Below are 24,401 nucleotides of genomic sequence, written 5' to 3'. Positions count from 1 at the left end.
ACAAAATTGCTAATCATGCCACCTACATTCCCATCCATATCATTGTATGAGAATATAGATGGCATGATCAGCACGTATGACATGACAAATGACAAGAGCCAAAGCACCAATCCCTGCGGCATACCTCTGATTACAGGCTTCCAGTCTGAAAAATAACCTTCCACATCATCCTTTGCCTTCTACCATCAAACCAGTTATGTATTCAGTTGAGTAGATCAACTTGAATCCCATATGTTTTTGTGGTGCTGCCTGTTTGCAGCAGAGATGTGTCAGAGCTGGGCACTCCACAGAAGGGCTGGAGGCGGTGTGACCCAATGTACACGCTGGAGTTGGTGCTGCTCAGCACAGGACAATATGTATTGTGCTTGACTGCAGTCATGGACTCAGGGACTTGGGCTATTTTTCTTGTGTGACTGTATTTTACTGCTTTCTGATAGGTATTACGTGTGCCTTGCTGTGTTTTACACCTTGGCCCTGGAGTAGCACTGTTTCTTTTGGCTGTTATCATGAGTATTTATGTACGGTTGTATGACAGTTAAACTTGTTCTAATTTCTGGACCTGCAAAAGCCTTGCTAAAGTCAGTGTAGGAAAATCCACTGTACTGTCTTCATCTTCGTCACCTCTTCTAAAAAAATTTAATCAAATTCATGAAACATGATTTCCCACACACTGAGCCATGTTGACCATCCCTCATCAGTCCTTACCTTTCCAAATAGAAACATAGAAAGCCTACAGCACAACACAGATCCTTTGACCCACAATGTTGTGCCGAACATGTTACTTCCTCTGGAAATTACCTAGGGTTACCCATAGCCCTCTATTTTTCTAAGCTCCATGTACCTATCCAGGAGTCTATCGTATCCGCCTTCACCACCATCTGTGGGGCACCTCACACACACAGTAGTTGTTCTCCTACAGAGTTACCACTGCCAGTACACTTGAAGCATCTGCTTTTATATTCATTTCTTATCAATTCAAATATTGCATTCCATTGTCATTGGTGTAGGTCATGTGTCTGACCTTTGACACCTTTTATTGGCCCTGCTTCAAGCCAGCATCCAATTATTATTGCCCCCTTCTCAGCAAGTGACAATCGGTAATTTATGGCTCTTTATTCTCAATCAGCAACCAGCTTGAAACACACAGACCAGACACAGGCCAACATTCACAAACCTGGATGTTATATCCAACCAAAAATCACCTCACAAATAACTACTTATTTGGAATCCCTAATTCAGCAGATTACCTGAGGCATTATTGAGTTGACTTTAAAACACTGATCAAACCAAGCAACCGACACACAAAATGGAGAACACAATCTCTTCATAAATTGAAGTTGCTGGTGAACGCAGCAGGCCAGGCAGCATCTCTAGGAAGAGGTACAGTCGATGTTTCGGGCCGAGACCCTTCGGCCTGAAATGTCGACTGTACCTCTTCCTAGAGATGCTGCCTGGCCTGCTGTGTTCACCAGCAACTTTGATGTGTGTTGCTTGAATTTCCAGCATCTGCAGAATTCCTCGTGTTTGCTCTTCATAAATTGGCAGACTCTATCTCCTCCCTTATGGCAAGAACAAAGGCAATTAGCTTGTCTGCCTCCACTGTCCCTGATTCATTCGAATTCACTGATAGGCAGACTGTAGTTCTTTTCTGGCCAACATCCCCCACCCCCTCTTGATCCAAAGATATTTATCTTAGGATCACTATCCTCCTCAATTCTATTGACATGTAATATTCGATCATTTTTCTCAATAAATAAATGAACAAGGATAATGTTTTTTGTGTTATTTATATAATTGGATTCTCTTTATCTGGTTTTAGGACTTCCGTGAAGATCTGATCATATTTTAGGCCATATTTATGCAGAAATAGAGAAAATTCTACAGGGTTCACAAACTTTCTAGCACCACTGTAATGTGTATCCTCGGACATTAATCTTCTTTCAGCCATGATTCAGTGATGCCTACAACATCATACATGCCAATCTGTAATTGTGCTACAAATTCATTTACCTTATTCTGTAGACTGTGTGCATTTGGATATAACTCCTTCAATCCTGTATTCATCCATTTTAATTCTGACCACCTTTAACACTGCAACTCATCCTGTTGACTGCAATTTTGCCATATCATCAGCCTCACCTTGCTAGGAGTCAAACTGCACATTAGGGAAGTTCAGCTGGAAAATGATGCTGGGAATGTAGTCATGGGGGACTTAACCAGGTTGGGTGAACTCGGCCTTTTCTCCTTGGAGCAGTGGAAGATGAGAGATGATTTGATAGAGGTGTACAAGATAATGATCGTGTGGATAGTCAGAGGCTTTTCCCCAGGGCTGAAATGGCTCGCATGAGAGGGCATAGTTTTAAGTTGCTTGGAAGTAGGTACAGAGGAGATGTTAGGGGTAAGTTTTTTTTACGCATAGTGGTGAGTGCGTGGAATGGGCTGCTGGCGGCAAAAACAATAGGATCTTTTAAGAGACTCCTGGATGGGTACATGGAGCTTAGAAAAATAGAGGGCTATGGGTAAAGCCTAGGTAGTTCTAAGTTAGGGACATATTCGGCACAGCTTTGTGGGCCGAAGGGCCTGTATTGTGCTGTATGATTCTATGTTATATTTTCTTTTAATTTCTGTACCTTTTAAAAGCCATGAACATTATTTTCTTCCATTGTCAGCCAACCTAATCCAATAATAGTTTCATTAAACACTAATTCTATTGATGCGTTCTCTCTCCTCATGAATAACAGATGCAGTCTTATTTCACCATTTCATTGTGCCATCTGTTTATAAGCACAAAGGTACTGTCTTGAGACAGTGTCTAGGTTAGATTTTCAGTCGGGAATGAGTCCTATAACTAATTGTTCTTAGGCTCTAGCACTTGCATATTTCCAGTACTGGCTTATCTGAAGAGCATGGAGAAGTAAAGAATGTATTAGAATTTTAAATGTAATTTCATTTAAAGATGAACATTAAGTGGGTTAGTCACAATTTGAACCTATCTCTGCATACTAAAGTAGATATTTATTATAACCACTTTGTTTTCTCCATTTCTAGGTTTCTCTGCACTTTCTGAAGACCTTTACAGTCCGAAGGTCATACAACTGGGACAGCAGACTTATAAAGAGTATTCCTGCTCAAGGGAACTAGGAGAAGTTTCCAGTGAACGACGTACTGAGGGCTTTGGAGCACAACCACCTCTTGTCTTGGAGGAAGATAGTTCCATCAGTTGTGGCAAGCCACAGGAAGCCATTGCACAGACTAAGGAACAGCTGAACAAGTCAGGAGAGGAGCTATTCATCTCTGAGTATTCAGGGCAAGCTCAGGAGGGAAATGAAGCTGAAGCAAAAAAGTCAGTACTTACTGATAAACAAAAGGAAAAATATACATAAGATCTGTTCTGTCTAATATTTTGGTGCATTGGGATGAAATTTGGCACATGTGCAGGGTAGAATTGTTAAGGAAGTTGATTCGGACTATTCAACATTCATATAAGAGCATGATGTTCTTGTATGCACAATGCAATGTCTCCTTAGGAGATATTGTTCTGCAATAGTTCTGACTTTTAATTTCTGTTAATATGCGAGTAAAGCTGCCCACAATAAAGAGGGAGTACATTGGTTATTTTAGCTCATTCATGTTGACATCCATTAAAGCATAAAGCTGAGAATGCACCTTGTATTGAAATGAAAGCAGATAATTCTAGAAACACTCAGCTGGTCTGTGTGTGTGTGTGTGTGTGTGTGTGTGTGTGTCTTCCATCGGTCGTGGTCGACCATGGGTGCTGCGCCTCTGGTAGTCACTGAGAGTGGCCTCTCCAGGGCGCAAGCCAGGGCAGAGTTGATAATGGAGAGCTGTCTGTTGCCCATGCAGTGGGACCCCCCCCCCCAAAGGAACGAAGAAAGTTGATACAGTTTGGTTCCAGCAGCATTGCAGGAGTTGCCGTGCCGGTGTTGGTTACAGCAGTCAGCCACCTTCGGGACTTCGACTCCAGATATTTCCCTGGGGTTTACTCCAAGCGGGTGAGCGGGTATAGCGCAAGGCAGTGCAGGTTTGAAATCGGAGTTTTCCCTCTCCTAGATGAGCTACCTTCCGTGGTTAACGAGCCCCATCTGCCCAGAGCAACTGGTTTTAAGGCGCTAGTGGCACGCCTTTGCCCCTTCTCCTGTCAGTGAGAACAGCTCTGCCAGGCATAAGAACTGTGCCAGGAGTTGGACTTGGTAGTCATAGCTGAACGGTGGTAGTGGGGATGAGCTCCCAGTGCTAAACAAATGCTCTTCATGGCGTGCGTCTCATAGCCAGGATATAGAACATAGAAAATCTACAGCACATTACAGGCCCTTCAGTCCACAATGTTTTGCCGACCATGTAACCTACTCCAGAAACTGCCTAGATTTAACCTTGATATCCCTTGATATCCGTGCCTAGATATCTCTCTATTTTTCTAAGCTTCATGTACCTATCTAAGAGTCTCCTAAAAGACCCTATTGTATCTGCCTCCACCACCATCTCTGGTAGCATATTCCATGCACCTACCACTTTCTGTGTGAAAAACTTACCTCCGACATCCCCCTTGTACCTACTTCCAAGTACCTTAAAACTATGCCACCTTGTGTTAGCCATTTCAGTTACGGAAAAAGCCTTTGGCTAACCACACAGTCAATGCCTCTCATCATCTTATACACAGGATATGTTGAAAAAGAAACAGAAAAGGCAGTGTCTCCAACCCAAAGCATTAACTGCTTCTCTTTCCAAACATGATGACTGACCTTTTGAGTATTTCCAGCATTTTCTGTTCACATATCAGATTTCCAGCATCTGCAGATATAAATTTTCATGTACTGTATCATATATTGCTTATGCTAATATAATCCACACTGAGTTTGATATCTTTACATAAACTGAACCAAGCAAATAATGCTTCCCCTTCCATTTGCTGCTTTCTGTTTCCAAGGGGAAGCACAAAATCTACTGAAACTTTAATATCATGTTGTGCACTAAAATGATATATTCAAGTCCATTGAGGAAATGGCCGTCCTCCAGAGAAAGTGTGGAAGACAGAACAGACTACGACTACCTAACGTACTCTGGGGAACACAACCACCACTACCTAACATACTTTTGGCCAATGTACTGTCACTGGAGAGAAAAGTAGAGGCTCTGATGTCAATATTGCTGTATCAGATGGAAATGAGAGATTGCTGCATTCTCTATTTCATCGAGACGTTTTGTGCACCACAGTTCCTGAGAAGACATCAGGTTAAAAATGTGTAAGGGAAGCAAGCAGTGGCAGCCGGCATTTTTTGCGAGGAGACATTGCACTGTGCATAATTAGGCACTTGGCAAGGGCCAATAAAAAGAAGTAAGTTTTAAGTGGGCCAGTCATAGTGCGAGTGGGCCATTGTTGGGCAGTTGAGGCTTTGGCTCAGAGAGGCTTAGGCTGTAGGTAATGTTTTTTTCTTGTTATTTATTCTTTCTTGTTGCACATTTAGAGCAGTGGGCATGCCAGGCAAGATGGAGGAGTGCTCCTCTTTCGGGATGTGGGAAGGCAGGGAGATCCCCAGTGTCCCTGACGTTTTTACCTGCAAGGTGCATCCAGCTGCAGCTTCTAACAGACGATGTTAAGGAGTTGGAACTGGAACTGAATGAACTCTGGATTATTTAGGAAGTTGAGGAGTTGATAGACAGGGCAGGTCATTACACACAAGATACAGGACACAGGTAAATGGGTAACAACCAGGAGGGGGAAAGGGGATAGACTGCCAGTGCAGAGTACCCCTCTGGCCATTCCCCTCAAAAAACAGCTATACCATTTTGGGTACTGTTGGGGGCTGGGGGATGACCTAGCAGAGGAAAGCCACAGCTGTCAGATCTCTGGCACTGAGTCAGGCTCTGTGGCTCAGAAGGGAAGGGGGAGGGGCGAAGAAGGGAGATGTAGTGGTAGGGGAACAGAAAACATTTTCTGTGGATGAGAACAAGATTCCTGGATGGTATGCTGCCCCAGTGAGAGGGTCCAGGATCTCTCAGATCAGATCCACAGCATTCTTTAGTGGGAAAGTGAGCAGCCAGAGATTGTGCAGAGGTAGGAGCGGTGATGAGATCCTACACAGTGAGTTCAGGTTAGGCGTTAAGTTAAAAGGACAGGTCCTCCAGAGTTATGATCTCAAGATTGCTACCTGTGCCACGTGCCAGTGAGGCCAGCAAATGGAGGATCATACAGTTTAACGCATGGCTAAGGAGTTGGTCCAGGAGGGAAGGCTTCAGGTTTTTGGGTCATTTGGTGCTTTTCCAGAGAAGGTGTACAGAAGGGACAGTTTGTCCCTGAACAGTGCCTGGAAGGGGACTAGTATCCTAATGCTACACTGGATGGTTTAAGCTAGAGTTGAAGTGGATGGGAACCAGAGTGCTAGAACAAATAGTGGAGTGGTTGTGGAGATAGATCCCTACAAACAAAGTCAGGAAACAAAAGGTTGAGCATGGTGAGACTAATGTTCTGAGCAGCATATATTTCAATGCAAGGACTATTGTTGGAAAGATGGATGAGCTTAGAGCATGGATCAGCACTTGGAATTATGATATTGTAGCCATTAGTGAGACTTGGTTGTAGGAGGGGTAGGACTGGGACCTCAATGTTCTGTAGTTCTGTTGTTTTAGACATGATGTAGTGTGAAGGGTTAAAGGAGGAGAGGTGGCATTACTAGTCGTGGAAAATGTAACTGCAGTGCTCAGTCATGACAGACTGGAGAACCCATCTAGTGAGACTTTATGGGTTGACCTGAGGGATAAGAAAGGTATGACCATGTTAATGGGATTTTGATATAGACCACCCGACTGTCCACAGGATTTAGAGGAGGAAATGTGTAGATAGATCACAGACTGTTGCTAGAAACATAAAGTTATGATGGCAGGGGAGGGTGTTTTTAGCTTTCCACAAATTGACTGGGACTCATACTATAAAAGGACTAAACAAATGTGTTCAGGAAAGTTTGCTTCATCAGTACAGAGAAGTCCCAGTGAGAGAGAGTGTGATACCTGATCTGCTATGAGGGAATGAGATAGGGAGGGTGACAGAATTGTGTGGGAGAACACTTTGCATCTTGTGATCATGATGTTTTCTGACAGAGGTGTACACTTTAAGTGTGAGGCCTTCAAAAGTAAAATTTTGAGAATACGGAGATTTTATGTTCCTGTCAGAATAAAAGACAAGGATAACAGGTTTAAGGAACCTTGGTTTTTAAGAGATATTGAGGCCCTGATTAAGCAGAAGAAGGAGATGCATAGCAGGTATAGGTAGGTAGGAGCAAATGAGATATGTGGAGTATGAGAAATTCAAGAGAACTCTTACAAAGAAAATTAGGAAGACTAAAAGAAGGCATGAGGCTGCTCTAGCAAAACAAGGTGAAGGAGAATTCTAATGGATTCTACAGATATATACAGAGTAAAACGACAGCAAGGGACAAAATTGGTCCTTTGGAAGATTGATGTGTGAATCCGAAAGAGGTGGGGTGATCTAATATTTTGCATTTGTATTTACTTAGGAGATGGACGCAGAGTCTGTAGATGTAGGGCAATGCAGGAGCGAGGTCATGGACACTATACAAATTACAAAGGAGGAGGTGTTTGCTGTCTTGAGGCAAATTTTGGTGGATAAATCTCCAAAACCTGATAAGGTGGTCCCTTTCACTGGCAAGGTGTTCCTTGGGAAGCTAATGCAAAAATTGCAGGGGCCCTAGCAGAAATATTTAAAACATCCTTAGCTACAGGTGAGGTGCCAGAGGATTGCAGAATAACTAATGTTGTTCTATTGTTTAAGAATGGTTCTAAAAATAAAGCAGGAAATTATTCGATGTTGAGCCTGACATCAGTTTTGGGAAGGTATCCTACATGTTTGGAAAGACAGGGACTAATTAGGGATAATCAACATGAAATTATGCCTAGTAAGTCATGTCTACCCAATCTTATTGTGGTTTTCGTAGTTTTACAGGAAAGCTGATAAAGGCAAGTGTGGCACGTGGCCAAGTGGTTAGGGTGTTGGACTAGCGATCTGAAGGTCATGGGTTCAAGCCTCAGCCGAGGCAGTGTGTGTGTCCTTGAGCAAAGCACATAACCACACAATGCTCCGGTCTACCCAGCTGAGAATAGGTACCAGCAAAAATGCTGGGGGTTAACCTCGCAATAGACTGGTGTCCTATGCGAGGGGGGGGGGGATGGTGGGGAGAGGAAGCTTGTGACAGATTTTAATCTATAATCTGATGAAGGCAAGGCAGTAGACTTTCTCAAGGCACTTGACAAGCTCCCACATGGGAGGTTGGTCAAGAAGGTTTACAATTGTAAATTGGATTAGACATTGGCTTTGTGGGAGAAGCTGGAGAGTGGTACTAGGTGGCTGTCTGACTGGAGGCCTGGGTCCATTGCTATGGTTAACTGGATCAACAAACTTGCCGATGACACTAAGACTGGGAGTGTAGTGGACAACAAGGCAGATTTTCAAAGCTTGCAGTTAGATCGGGACTAGCTGGAAAAATAGCAGGGAGAATTTAATGTGGACATGTGTGTGTGTCATAAGGGGGGGCGCTGGGAGCAGACCCAAATGCAAGACACAGACACTGAAGTACTAGAAACAGGACTTGACTAAAGAGCTGGGACAAGAACACAGACTTGGGCTAGGACATTGGCTAGGCAAGCAGGACCAGGACAAGGAACTGGGAACTAGGAGCCTGGGCTTGGACTCCGAGCTGGAGACTGGACAAGGACCCAGAACCTGGGTCTTGACTCGTGCTCGGACTCTGGAACTAGGCGAGGACATGACGTGGCTACAGGACTGGAAATGGCTTGGGTTCTTCGAGACGAGGACATGATGAGGCCTGGGTTCTTCGAGGCGAGGACATGACGAGGCTTGGGTTTGGACTCCAAGCAAGAGACTGGACAAGGACCCAAAACCTGGGTCTTGACTCGGGCTTGGACTCCTGAACTAGGTGAAAGCATGACGTGGTCTTTGGAGACAGGACTAGGCGAGGCTACAGGACAGAACAAGAGACTCCTGGGCAGGACAAAAGAACTCCAGCACAGGACGAGGCACATGGTCAGGACAAGAACAGAAAGCCTTGACTTGGTTCTCAGAAACAGCCGAGCCTTGGACTTGGGGGCAACAGGAACCTCAGACTCGGGATGACAGGAACACAGGGACATGGAACACAGAGCCTTGGACTTGAGAGACAGGAACACAGGGACATGGAACACAGAGCCGGGACTCCTCCTTGGGAACAGGACTTGGGGCCAGAGCTCTACACAGAATGCTGACCACAACAAGATGGTTCCCAACACTAGGTAGCAGCAAATGGCCAGACCTACCTAGTGAAGGCGTGGACACAGAGACAGTTCCAACTCAACAACAGACAGTTCCTTATCTTGACACAGCAAGGCTCTGGTCTCACTCTGGTGATAGAACTTGACAAGGTTGCAGGCAAGGCTCCAGACACAGGTCACAGGCAAAGGCTCCAGAAGGAAGGGGAAGGGAAGGGAAGGGAACAGTCCAATCCAGCCTCAGGATAACAGCAAAGACAGCCTGGCTTACCCAACAGAGGCAAGGACAGGAAGGAACAGATCCAACCGCAGGGTAACAGTAAAGACAGCCTGACTTCCCCCACAGAGGCAAGGACAGGATACTGGCAAGACAAACCAGCACCCACACTCAAACCCAGGGCCACTTATATTCCCAGACCCAAGATGAGCATCAGGTGCCTATGATTAAGCCCAACTGAAACAAGGGACAGCTGGAAGACCCAGAGTCCAGAGTTCCCGGACTGGATTGTGAACCGGAACGTGGACTTCACGGACCAGACCATGACAGTGTGAGGTGTTGCACTACGGGAGGACCTGGTCGGTCTTACATGGTGAGCGCTGGGGGTAGAACAGAGTGATTTAGAAATACAGTCCTATAATTCCTTGAAAGTGGCATCATTGATATGCATGCCTTTGGCACATTGGCATTCAGAAATCAATGTAATGAGTTCAGGACACAAAAAATACTGGTGAATGCAGCAGGCCAGGCAGCATCTATAGGAAGAAGTACAGTCAACATTTCGGACCTGTACCTCTTTCTATAGATGCTGCCTGGCCTGCTGCGTTCACCAGCATTTTTTGTGTGTGTTGCTTGAATTTCCAGCACCTGCAGATTTCCTCGTGTAATGAGTTCAGGAGTTGGGATGTTATACTGAAGTTGCAGAAGACATTGGTGAGGTCTAATTAGGATATTGTGTCCCATCTTGGTCAGCTATGTACAGGAAAGATGACAATACAATTAAAAAAAGTGCAGAGAAAAATTACAATTGGGATGTTGCTGGGGCTTGAGGACCTGAGTTATAGGGAAAGATTGAATTGGTTAGGACTTCACTCCCTGGAATGTAGAAGATTGAGGGGAGATTTGATAGAGGCATGCAAATTATGAGGTGTACAGATAGGGTAAATATAAGCAGGCTTCTCCATTGAGATTGGATAAGACCACAACTAGAGGTCATGTGAAAGGTGAAATGTTTAAGGGGAATATGAGCAAGAACTCAGAGGATGGTTAGGGTGTGGAATGAGCTGCCCAGGGTCAGTTTTAACATTTTAGACGAAGTTGGATAGGTATGTGGATGGGAGGGCTATGATCCTAGTATAGGTCGATGGAACCAGGGAGATTAATGGTTCAGCATAGTGTAGAAAGGCCAAAGTGCCCGTTTCTGTGCTGTAGTGTTCTATGACTATGATATTGTTCACTCCCACACTCCAGCCCAGGAGCTTGTCAATCCATCAGATGGATTGGACAGCTTTATCAAGAAAGTGTCGAGGAAGCAGTGTCTGCTTTCTGATAAACTCATCGTGTTGCTCAGACACAGAGGTCTAGTCTCACTCCTGTTCTCCCAACCTGGAATATCTACTTATCAAGCAAGTTCTCCATTGACTGTCTGTCTGTCTGTCTGTCTGTATCTTGTTTTACGGCGGTTGGCATCCAGCTTAATGGTGCATTACCGCCACCCTCTGCTCCAGACTGTGCACTAGACATACATTCTAAATCCCTTCACCCAATCACACACACACACACACAAACCTACACTTCACCCTCCCATCTTTGACCATCCTCGTATCCTATTCCTGTTTATTCGTCATATTCTATAAAAAACCCCTGTACCCCTTAAAAATGCTAAAAATACCCGTTCTTGTACTCTCTCACCCATGCCCAGCAACCCTTTTAATGTGAATTCCTGCACCCCCAACTCCCTTAATTTATTTCTCATCATCTCTCTCTGTATCCCATACTTCCTGCAACTCAGAACTACATGTTTTACTGACTCCTCTTCCTGACATTCCTCACACAATCCTGTCTGGTGTTTCCCTATCATTTTCAATGTTTTGTTTAATGCACAATGCCCCAGCCTTAACCTAGTCCACACAATTTCCTCTCTTCTGTTTCCATTACCTGCCCTAGTAACTGCAACAACTCTTTTGTATTTGATATAAATGCCTCCCTTTCCCCTCCCTGTCCCATCTTTCTTGCCACTTTCGGTTGACTTTTTCCCAGATTACACATTTAACCTCTGCTTTACTGATACTAATGTGCATTTCCACATTTTCTTTCTTTAACACCCTCTTTGCCAACTCATCCACCCTCTCATTCCCCTTCACCCCTACATGTGCTGGAACCCATAGAAATTTTACCTGACCTCCCTGATTTGCAATTCTTATAACTAACTGAAGGACTTCATAAAGTACATCTTGCCGACTGTTTGTGTGAAAAGACCTTAAACTTGCTAGAACTGAGGATGAATCTGAACATATCAATGCTTTGGCTCGTCTGGCTTTCTGCACCCATTGCAACGCAACCAACACTGCCAGCATCTCCACTGTAAACACCCCTAACTTATTAGATGTTCTTCTGCTGATTCGTTCTCCATTGTAATCCTGGCCTCAGTTTACATACCACTAAAGGAAATGTCAAGCAGGTGCTCAATGTATTAAGTGCCATGATTAACAAACAAGAAACAGCCTACCCTGACACCTTTGATATCCTTGCTAGTGGCTTCAATCAGGCTATCTTGAAGAAATCTCTGCCCATCTATCATCAGCACATCACTTGCAGCACCGGAGGACCCAACACACTTGACCACTGCCACTCTACCATCAAGACTGCCTACCATTCCATCCCTCAACATAATTTTGTGAAATCTGATCATCTCGCTCTCCTCCTCCTACCTGTACATAGGCAGAGGCTTACGAGCAAGAAACCAGAGGTAAGAACAACAAAGACGTGATCACAGGAGACAGAGGAGTGGCAACGTGATTGCTTTGGTGGACTGGGAAGGTTCAGGGTCTAATCAGAAGACCTGAATGAATATGCCACCATCATTATGGACTTTATAAAGACACTCATAGACAAGTGTGCACCCCAAAATCATTCAGACAAGCAGCCCTGGATATTAACAAAACTGTCAAGCTTCTGAATCAGTGTAGATAACTTCACCCACCTCAACAGTGAACTGTCTTCACAACCTATGATTCATTTTCAAGAATTCCACGACTCATGTTCTCAATATTATTTATTCACATTTTTATTTTTGCAGGATTTGTCTTCTTTTGCACATTGTTTGTTTGTCAGTCTTTATGTATAATTTAGTTTTTCTACAAGTTCTTTTGTATTTCTTTATTTTCATGTAAATGCCTGGCTGGAGTGTTCACTGAGATCTTTAACCTCAGTCTGAGGTACCCACTTGCTTCAAGCAGGATTTAATTTAATTATACCGGTGCTGAAGAAGAACATGGTAACCTGCCTTAATGACTATCATCCAGCAGCACTTACATCCACAGTGATGAAGCATTTTGAGAGACTGCTGATGAAACATAGCAACGGCTTGGTAGCATAGTGGTTAGCACAACGCTTACAGTATCAGCAACCCAGGTTCAATTCCCGCTGCTGCCCGTATGTTCTCCTCATGGCCACATAGGTTTCCTCTGGGTGACAATAGACAATAGGTGCAGGAGTAGGCCATTCGGCCCTTCGAGCCAGCACAGCCATTCACTGTGATCATGGCTGATCATCCACAATCAGTATCCAGTTCCTGCCTTATCCCCATAACCTTTGATTCCACTATCTTTAAGAGCTCTATCCATCTCTTTCTTGAAAGCATCCAGAGACTTGGCCTCCACTGCCTTCTGGGGCAGAGCATTCCACATATCCACCACTCTCTGGGTCAAAAAGATTTTGCTCAACTCCATTCTAAATGGCCTACCCCTTATTCTTAAACTGTGGCCTCTGGTTCTGGACTCACCCATCAGCAGGAACATGCTTCCTGCCTCCAGCGTGTCCAATCCCTTAATAATCTTAAGGTGGTCCAGCTTCCTCCCACAGTCCAAAAATGTACCAGTTGGTAGGTTAATTGGTCACTGTAAATTGTCCTGTGATTAGGCTAGAAATAAATCAGGGGATTGCTGGGCGGCATGGCTCAAAGGGCCTATTCTGTGCTGTATCATAAATAAATAAATACCTCTTCCTTGAGAACCAACTTGGATCCACTCCAAGTTGCCTACTGGAGCAACAGGTTCACATTTCATTGGCTCTTTGCTCAACTCTGGAACATCTGGACAGCAAAGGTGCATATATCAGGATGCTCTTTATCAACACAGCTCCCCATTCAATCCTATAATCCCCTCAAAATGAGTCAATAAGCTTCAAAACCTTGACCTCAATATCTCTTTATGCAGTTGGATCCTGGATTTCCTTATTTGTGGACCCCAGTCAGTTCAGATTGTTAACATCTCCACAATCTCCATCTGTAAAGGTACTCACTTTGCACTTACGACTGAGTGGCTAAGTACAGCTCTGACGAGGTGTAGATCTGAAACAAACTCATAAGCACCACTTGTAACCAGAGGGTTGGATGTGGCACATGCAGCTAAACAATAACTCCACAGTGGGAAATGGGAATTCTTTTCCCTGCCTCATTTGAAATCAAATGGTACAGATTTTTTTATTTGTTTAAAAGTGAATTGTTGTGATTTTGTTGAAAAATATTTGGAGTGCATCACAGTGATTGATTTTGAATTGAAAACAAAATTATATTATTATAGTTTCTTTATGATGGGTGAAAGTATTGATCAGCCTTACTGCTTGGGGCAAGTAACAATTTTTGACTCTGGTGGTCCTGGTGTAGATGACAGGCCCTGGAGTTAGACAAACTGTCCATGAGCAGGTGGGTGGGATCTTTCATGATGTGACTGGTCGTTTTCTGGCACCTTTCTGTATATCTGTCCTTGATGGTGGGTATGCTGGTGCTGATGATGTGTTGGGCAGTTTTAAGTACCTTTCCACTGCAGAGCTGTTTCTGTACCATGCAGTGATGCATGTTGTCAGGTTGCTCTCTACTGTGTATCTGTAGTATGATGTGCACAGTCCAGCTCCCTGCAGCCTCAACAGAAAGTGGAGATGTTGGTAAGCTATCCTGACAGTGTAGGATGTTTGCTAGGACTATGAGAGGTTGTATGAGATGTGCACGCACAGGAGTTTGAAACTGCTTGTGGTTTCCACTGCTGTGCTGCCCCAGCACAAGAAGGGTGAAAATGGTGCAAGTTCTTCTGAAGTCAATAATCACCTTATTTGTCAAAAGAGTTTCAATATCAGCCTTATCCTATTGTTACTAAAATCCAGATACCTATAACAATTTAATTCTTTATGGACAGAGTGAAGGATCAAGACTTTACATCCTCTGGTGAAGATTCTGACTTCTATCAAGGCAAGTCCAGGGAGGTAGAGAAATCTGTTATCCAGGATGAAGAAGAGGCAGATGAGGAATCTACAGAGTTGGTAAACTTGAGAATAGATGAACAAACTCCAATAATACAGGAGCCTGATGAGGGCTTACAGCCCACCCAAACAGCTGGTCCCACTATAGGGGAAACCACAGAGAGTGAGCCAGAGAACATTAAGAAATCTTTTGAGGAAGAATCACTAGAAAAGGTACGAAGCTACAGTAAAACCGCGAAGTACTGAACATTTTGTTTGAGGTACAATATTGTGTGAGAAAAGCTACCTACATTTATATTCAAGACTGCAGGATTATATTCTTGGGAACTTGTGTCTTTGAGTTTTATACATCTACACTACTGATTGCTTCTCTCTTATTACAGGGTCAATAGTGCAAATGCCGGAAGTCAGTTATTGACTTCTGGAATCTAACAGGGCAAGTCGCAGTGTAAAAGTATAGGTGTTTTTTTCTCTACATCAACAATTCAGCCATTTCAAAGATCAGTTTTATTTGAGTTAAGCAATCAGGGATATTGCATGGAAACAGGTCAAGAAGTCTACACCAGCCACCAAGTATCTATTTTCACAGTATTCCTACCCTAATCTATTATATTCTTCCTCCACCCCCATCTCCCTCCCATTCATCCACAATTTACAACGGTCAGTTAACCTGCCAAGTGTATGCTTTTGTGGGTGTGAGAGGATGTGACAGGGAACTTACTTAGTCACATACAAACTCAAGGCCAAAATCAACCTTGTTGCTGAAGCTATGGGATAGCAGATCTACTAGCTGCACAATGATTATGATTATGAGGACACGCAGTCCTGTTTTATTGTCATTTAGTAATGCATGCATTAAGAAATGATAAAAATGTTTTTCCAGAATGATATCACGAAAACACATGACAAACCGACTTAAAACTAACAAAAACCACATAATTATAACATATAGTTACAACTGTGCAAAGCAATACCGTAATTTGATAAGAACAGACCATGGCACAGTAAAAGTCTCAGAGGTTCTCAAAGTCCCATCATCTCATGCAGACGGTAAACCCCCAGCGCCACCAACTTGCCGATGCAGCATCCCGGAAGCATCCGACCACAGTCCGACTCCGAGTCCATCCGAAAAACTCTGAGCCTCCGACCTCCTCCCGACACCGATGCACCGAGCACCATCTTTGCCGAGCGTTTTGACCCCGGCCCCAGCAACAGGCGATACGCAAAATTGTTATCACTAACTTAATTCATCATCTGTTATGGCAGGTAGAATAATAAAAACTGGTCATCTGATTTTTGCTTAAAATAAAGGTGTTGTGTTCCAATATTTTTTTTGCAGAATTTCTCCGTGTGCCACTTTCCACATCATTGAACTCATCAAACCCTTTTGCTGGCTGATTTATGTTGTCACCTGATTCCTGGATCCCTTTCATTTCACTTTCTTATTTCGACTTGCCCGTGGCATTCTCCATCTTTATCTTTGTATCTTTCGTCAGAGATAAAACTCTCCAAAAACTTGTCTCTCTGGCCTTTTGCCAGTTCCTTTCCTCAACCAAGTCACAAGCTGGTAGTTCCTTAGCAGGCTAGGCTCTAAGGTCAGGGATTCAATATCATTCTCTTCAGCTCTCTATTTGCTTTTCTTTTTCAGACTCTACATAAAGTTTAAAAGCTACTTCTATTCCAAGGTGCATTCCTTAACCCTTTTATTAGCATTTTTCAATTAACATAAATAATTTGAACCCAGATCCACCTTTCTTCAAGAGAAAAATAGATGTCCAGTTTTGTGCAAAACATCCTTTCTGCCACAAGGCAATTTTTGTTTGAAGTAGGCTGTTCCCAGTTGAACTAAATAAATCTAACTCATAACTTAATCTTCACAAAATCAGTTTTACATTGGTAGTTTGTTGATGTGTTTAATAGATCTGAGTAGTAAATGTGGAGTTCAGGAGTAATATATTGTTGATTTTTATCTCAGCTACACGAAAGCAGAGGAAAATTGAAAGATGTTCCATTTTCTAATGTGGGTAAAAGGAAGTACAGTAGAATGTCACCCCTGCCTCTGCTTGAATACCACAGACTGGGCCAATATGGCTGAACATTTTTGCTGGTCATTTGTGTTAGATAATTGCTCTTGAAATCTGGAAAGATTTTTCTCAGAAAAGAACTTTAATTGTCTGTATTTCCTGAGCACAACATTGTGCCTAAAACAAGGTATAATTAGTGTCATTCAGTCAAGTATCACATAAACAGAGCCCACACATCAAGAAGTATCTGCACTCATTCTAATTTATTCTCCAAATGTTGTTATCAATTTCTCCCAAATTCTACTATTCACAAACATAACAGCAGCAATTTCCAATGGGCAATTAAATATATAGAAGGAAATGGAAGCTCCCAAACGAAACCTACAAAATTACGGGCAGTATGTAAACTCTACGTGTACACATATATATACACACACACACACACACACACACACACACGCACACGCTAAAGTAAATGATGACTGATTGACTGTTTTCACCAGGAGATAGTAGAAGAGTTGGGGGAACAGGAAAGCAGTTCTGATGAGGAGACTGTAACTACCCGGGTCATTCGCCGCCGGGTGATTATCCAGGTATCCAACACAAACATGCTGCCCTTTGGTCTATTGTAGAATTTTCTAGTTCTCAATTTAGATTGAACTACGTGCACTGAATCACCATTGTCTGGTTTCTGTAGTGATGCATGCTGAGAGTCCAAGCATGACATGGACTGTAGCTCTTAGCTTTTGATGGAAGTTGTACAGAATCTGATTTGTTTATTTTAAAACAAATAAGCAATTTTTGCTTGCAATTTATTTTCCTTTTATTAGTGCTTGACCAGAATATTCAGTGCATCAGATCACAATTTTTATTTGTAATTTGTTGCTTATGATTACGTTTGCATCAAGAATAGCTAATTGTGCATTTATGGAGTCGTTAAGATATAGTAAGGTAACAGCCCATTAAGTCTATGCTAACCATCATCCACCCATGTTTACACTAACCCAGTTTATTCTCCCTGCAGTACCATCAATTCTACCACTTATCTACATATTAGGGGTACTTTTCTGTGAACAATTAACCTACACAAGTGCACGTTCTTGGAACGTAAGAGGAAACTAGAGACCTGAAAGAACGCCACCTGATAAAAGGGAGAATGTGTAAATTTCACACTGATAGCATCAGAAGTCAGGATTGGTGCCATCGTGTCACATTTATGTTTAACTGGCTCAGTTTGGTCTTGTAAAGAAAGCCTATCAACAGTGACATTGCATTTTCAAGAATGTGGCAAGTATATGTTTTGTAACTTCAAAACATTGAATGAATCAAGTGGAGGATACTGGAATCCGAAATACGGGTCTGACTCATCTTTACTTTTAGCAAGGCATGCATATATAATGTGGAAGTGTGATGATGGATGCAATTAACATATTTTTACATATATCTTGTAATTGAATTAACAAGTACGCTTAATTAAACGTGTGTGTATATATTATATATAATATTACTCAAATATTATTGAAATATCAAATGTACAAGACAGGCCAATCTACTCAAAAAATAACATCTTCAAAGATTTCAATATATTATTGCACCACAAGTCATCATCCATTTTTGTTGAGCAATTTTTAAAATTTTTTTTAAATTTTTTTTACTATGCTAGGTGAACTATAGTGGGAATGAGTGATCCAGGATTGTCCTAAATCAGACTTGGTTGTAGCCCATGTACATTTATGTTTTTTTGAACTTTAAATAGCTTGTAATGGTGGAAATACCCAGCAAGTCATGAAATATGTTTAAGGAGAAAAATGTAATTAATTTTTCAGATCGATGGCCTTTTCTCAAAATCAGGATCACTTAATTATCAAGTTAGAAATAAGCTGTAGAGTAGGAGGAGGGGATAGAGAAAGTAAAGGGATTGTCTCTGAAAGGGTTGAGTGGTAGTGGCTGAGAGAGAAAGTGGTCAAGGCTTGTTGATCACAACTGATCTGCTTGGAGGAGATTTAATTCGATGAAGAACAGTAAAAACAGGAGAAGGAAGAAATAACAATTCTCAGGCTAAGACGCAATACACTAAAAATGTAGAAAATTGGACATACAAGATAATGTTAGAAATATATGAGAGATCGGGCAGCATCTTGTGGAAAGATAAAAAGAGTGTTACTGTTATATTAGAGTGTTATAATTGGCCAGTACTTTTTGAAACTGAAATATCTGTTTAGCTAAGATCGATGAATTCAATTTAATATACCCTTCATCAGGACTGGAAAGAAAGAGGGCAGAGGGCACATTAAAGGTGGGGGAGGGGAAGAGTACTCACTGACAGGTGATTGGTGAATACAGATGAGGGGAAGGAGATAGGGGGTGGGGAGTTGAAATTAGTGAAAAGCTCTGAGGTGATAGGTGAAAGAGGCAAACAGCTGAAGAAAATGAAATATGAAAGGAGAGGACAACAGATTAAAGGAAGGGAGGAGGGAACCAGTCAGAGGAAGGTATGGGTGAAGGGAAGGTCATACAGGCGATGGAGGAGAAAAAGAAGGAGTAATGGGGTCAGAAGGATCAGGGAAAACAGAGGTGGGAAGAAGAAATTGTTCCTGGAAGTTAGAGAAATCAGTGTGACACTGTCAGGTTGGAGACTTCCAAGGAAGATTATGAGGTGTTGTCCTCTAATCTGTATCTACCCTCAACTTGTCAATAGATGGGGCTATGCACAGATACATACGTTAGCATGTCATAAAGGGGGGGGGGGGCATTGATGAGAGGCGGACCCAAATGCAAGACACAGACACTGAATTACTAGGAACAGGACAGGACTAGAGAACTAGAGTTAGGAACGTGACTGGATGCAGACTAGGAGCTGGGACAAGAACCTGGGTCTTGACTCGGGCTCGGATCCCAGAACTAGGCGAAGACATGACGTGGTCTTGGGAGACAGGACTAGGTGAGGCTACAGGACAGAACGAGAGACTCCAGCACAGGACGAAGCAGGTGGACAGGATGAGAACACGAAGCCTTGCCTTGGTCGAGGGAGAGACAGGAATGCAGAGCCTTGGTCGAGGGAGAGGCAGGAATGCAGAGCCAGGACCCCTCCTTGGGAACAAGACATAAGACTTATACGCAGAATGCTGAACACGACAAGACGGTTCCCAACACTAGGTAGCGGCAAAGGCTGGACCTACCTAGCAATGGAATGCGGACTTCACGGACCGGACCATGACATAGCAAGGGAATGAGAAGTGGAAATTAAATGGGCGGACCTGGCTTCTACTACAGATGGAGCGAAGATGCTCGATGCTCAATCTGCATCGCTAGCTCTCCAGCACTCTGGGCATTGTTGAGGGCATGAAATTCAAATCAGTGGTGATTTCTCCCATTCTACATTTGCACACCTTTCCAGCAATACATCCAACCCATACCCAACATAGCATTCTGTGGAACCTCACATTTTACTGTCACTGCCACCAATGCTGATATTCTTTGCCTCTGGAAATCCCTTATTTATCCCCTATGTTTTGTACTGCAACACTATATCCTTTAAGAACTCCTTTCAAAACTTAGAACAGTGTCTTTGACCACCTCTACAAACTCAGCCCAAACTTTTAAATCTTTCTGACAATGCATATTGGATCTATTCTGTATTAACATCTGTTTCTCCATGATATTTGAGCTGTTTTCCACATTCAAAAAAATAGAAAAGCAAGTGATTTAAGTGCAAAACATATTCTATATTATTATATTGTAAAAGGATGAAATTTTGCAACATTCTCATAGTGAGGAAAACATTTAGAAAATAACTATTTCTATGTATGATTCTTTAACAGGATTATATACAGCTATGAAAGTATACTGAAGGCTTTTAAGTTCCCTAGTTTCAATTGGAAGCACTGTTTCTCCTGCACAATGTTACTTAATCCAGTGGAAAGATGCAAAAATTATAAGTACACATTACATGGAATACTAATTTTTGTGCTGGTTTCCACTTGCGTGTCCTTTTGCAGGCTTTTGAGTTGCTTAAAATTAATCTGTTTGTATTAAAAATTATATAGACATCATACAAAGCCAAAAATATCCAAAGGATATTTGATAGACTGAAGATTTTTAATCATATCAGTAACTAATATTGTGTGGATTAGACAGGTTTGCTCCAAGAGCTATTTTTTGTGAAAAACTTGTATTATTAAAGCTGCAGTAATTTCTGACTCAAGAATATTGACCATTATCTTTTAATGGAAGAAAAACTAAACATTCAAAAGTGCTATCCATTTATATTAATTAAAAGATTTCACTTTCAGTGCATCGTTTTCACAACTAACAAATTCACTTGTGAAAACTGGGGTAAATTGCATTTGAGTATCAATTGCACAGCAGAAACTTCATTATTTGAAATTCAGTGAGCATTGTCAATTTGCAGGCAGATGATATGCCCGATGTCCTACCGGAGTCAGTCACTGAAGAACAATACACAGATGAACATGGAAATACTATTGTAAAAAAGGTAATGCCATGAGTAAACTTTTTCTAGCATTCCAACATTTTCCATTTGGCCACAGACTCCAGCTTTGACATATGCCTTTATTCATTATAACTTGCTACATTGCTAAAGATGGTGAAGGTAAAATGAGGAGAAGTTGTAGAAAAGTAGAAAAATGATAGGAAATACATACCTGGACAGACAACATCTTGGCAAGAGAAACAATGTTTGTTTGTTGATGATTTTATCACACTAGGAATACAAGTGAAAATGGAAGTTTTTTTAAACATTTATTTTCTCATTTTTCCTTAAGGTTACCAGAAAGATTATTAGACGCTTAGTTTCCCCTGATGGCACTGAAAAGGAAGAAGTGGTAATACAAGGAGCAGAGCAAGAACCAATTAGAATTGAACATGATGACGGATATTCAAAAGTTTTAAAGCGGACTGTATTAAAAAGTGACAGTGAGCAGTCAGAGGTCAGCTTAAAATGCTTTTCTTACCATTTCTACTTTACTTAATTATGATTTGTTTTTAAGTACACCTACAATGCATTAAGACAAGTAGCACATTAATCTGATTAATCCCAAACATGTGGTTAATGTATTATTATTTGTCTACACATGAGACAAAATATTTATCTCAAAAATATATGGACTATCCAGGTGCTGGCAAATGTGAAAAATCAAAGTCCTTCTTGACACACAGAAGCATCTAATCCCGTATCCTAAGATACCTAAAGCTAAAATGATGCGAATACAAAGTATGATTCTCAGCACTTATAAAGGCAAAGAAAGATGCGTTGAAATTTCAGGTCCTGAACCTTCATCAGAACTGAATAAAAGAACACTGGTGAATTTTTTTTAATGTCGGATTCAAAGAAATAAAGCACAGAGCCTGATGGAATGATACTAGAGGCCCCCAAAAGTCAAGAGGAATTGCAGGAGTAAATACGTAGCAAGATCGAGAAGCACTAAATGGTAAGGGATTGCAAGAGTAGGTGATTTTAACCTTCCTCAATTTGACTGGGATAGGCATAGTGTTAAAGATGCAGAATTTGTTAAGTATGCCCAGGAAAGTTTTTACAATTAATATGTAAATATTTTGTGTCATCTTAGAGAGGGGACAATATTTGATCTCCTATTGGGAAGAGGTACGACTGGTTCTTAAGTTTGTCCTCCAATTTGTTGAAGGCTAATCTTTATGCCATTCATCAGGAACTTGCAAAGGTTGGTTAGAAAAGGTGCTGAGCAGATCAAGGGTTGACTGATAAATGGGAGGGTACTTAAGGTGAGTTAGGGAGAATTTAGAACCATCATGTTACTGTAAGAGTGAAGGAGAAGGCAGGCAGGATAGGGGAACCTTGGCTAATGAAGGACATTGAAGCTTAAGTGCCGTCACAAGGGAGAAATCCAAACTGCAACATGGGTAAAACAAGAATGTTAGACCATCTGAAGGCAAGGATCGGATGATACGCCCTAAGGATGATGGAAGAAATATTTATAGGGCGTAGATCGGAAGGGGAGGTAACGCCACAGGTGTGCTTGGGGACCAGGGTAATGCGGGAATGTATGAAGGGGGAGGGAAGGACACCCAAGAACATGATGACATTAAAATAACCGGCCAGGTACAAAGGGTCAATCCGTCGTAGTTGTTCGTACGAAATCCGATCAAGACCTGCCACCACCCCAGACATACCCCAAATAGCTGAGGATACCTCAGATGTTTCAATGGGGCGGATCAGGTCCCAACTGGTCGGTGAGACCGCCTGGCCGGACGGGGGTCAGGACTACCTTCGGTAGATAGAATTCTCGACCAAACTTCAAGGGTGCTGGGCAGAAGAGCTCGCTCCTGCAAGTGGGCAGTTCTCCAAGCTCCCGAGATGACTGTTTGGGCAGCATCCTTCTGCCTAGAATGATACAGCACCTGAAGATGTGCGTACTGCACACGACGTTCTTCTTTCTTCGACAGCCCGCCCGTCGATCTAGTCCACAGTCGACGAGGAACTGAAGGCATCCAGCGAATTGGAAAGTGGAGCCTAGCGTGCGCGTCCAGACGTAAGATGGCTTCTTCTGTCGAGATCTTCCCTGTCCAAAGCAACTCGACCAACGTCTGAACCTCACCAGCACTGTAAGGATCTTGACGACAGGAACAAAGTTGGTGGACCGCAACATCTTACAGGCGCCTCCTCCACTCACGCTCCTCTCCATCTTCATCTGTACCTGGAGGCGTCACTTCTTCCTCACCTGGTTCCGCAGATCCCGCTTCTAGGATACCTGCCTCTTCTGATGGACCGGCAGGCACGCTGTCAAGAGGAGACCAGCCAAGGAGCTTAAGCTGCTTCTTGATGGCTTCGACTGATCTACCTGGGAGCAGAGGTGCCAGATTCCTACAGAGCCCAATGAGCCGCAGCTCTGGCAACCACCGCTCCCCTGCAGCATGCGTAAGAGCCTGATCTTCCTGCTCCGACCCCCTACCCCGTCGACTCAGCAATTCCTCCAGTCTCCGGATGTTATGTGCGACAGGGATAGGAAAAAGGAGTCATAGAGTTAGGTGGGATCAAGAATGCATTCGAGAATATAAGGGATATAGTAGTACACAAAAATGAAATCAGAAAGGCGAAAAGAAGATACGAAGTGCCCTTGTCAGATAAGGTAAAGGCGATCCGAAGAGATTCTATAAGTATATTAAGTGCAGAAGGGTAACTAGAGATAGGTCCCCTTAGGATCATTGTGGTCAACTATGTGTAGAGGCACAGGAAATGGTGAATGCCTCTCTTCTGTATTTGCAGTGGATAAGGTCATAGAAGCTAGGGAATACAGAGAAGAGAAGAGTGATGTTCTGAAACATAAGGTTCGTCCATCGTCTTCGATGAAGACCTCGACACCATTAGTGCTTTTTACAAGGTCGAGTTGCTAGCTCGACACTCAACCCGGCACGGATGGAAAGCGTGCCCAGGAGCAGCCCGACTGGATTCGAACTCAGGAACCTTCGCCCTTGAGTCTGGCACTAATGTCACTGCGCCACCAGTCTGTTTTCCCCTTCCTCCACTCTATCATTCCGGTTCCTGTCCCCCTGCCAAATTAGTTTAAACCCTCCCTAACAGCTCTATTAAACTTTCCCGCCAGGATATTGGTCCC

At 42.7% G+C, this 24,401-nt stretch overlaps 1 protein-coding gene across 5 annotated transcripts in view; it reads left to right on the top strand.

Annotated features, from left to right (window-relative positions):
- LOC134344194 (ankyrin-2-like) overlaps positions 1–24,401 on the top strand; it is a 978,678-nt gene that overhangs the window by 937,372 nt on the left and 16,905 nt on the right. For all 5 annotated transcript variants that reach the window (XM_063043600.1, XM_063043603.1, XM_063043602.1 and 2 more), the window contains 5 exons: positions 3,049–3,343; positions 14,704–14,980; positions 17,295–17,384; positions 21,203–21,286; positions 21,576–21,740. In XM_063043600.1, coding sequence (XP_062899670.1) covers positions 3,049–3,343; positions 14,704–14,980; positions 17,295–17,384; positions 21,203–21,286; positions 21,576–21,740 — 911 coding nt within the window. The remainder of the gene's footprint in view (positions 1–3,048; positions 3,344–14,703; positions 14,981–17,294; positions 17,385–21,202; positions 21,287–21,575; positions 21,741–24,401) is intronic.

Source organism: Mobula hypostoma, chromosome 3 (genome assembly GCF_963921235.1).
Source record: "Mobula hypostoma chromosome 3, sMobHyp1.1, whole genome shotgun sequence".
NCBI classification, from domain to species: Eukaryota; Metazoa; Chordata; class Chondrichthyes; order Myliobatiformes; family Myliobatidae; genus Mobula; species Mobula hypostoma.
The sequence above is the reverse complement of the archived record's forward strand: the minus strand, read 5'-3'. Positions and strand labels throughout refer to the sequence as shown.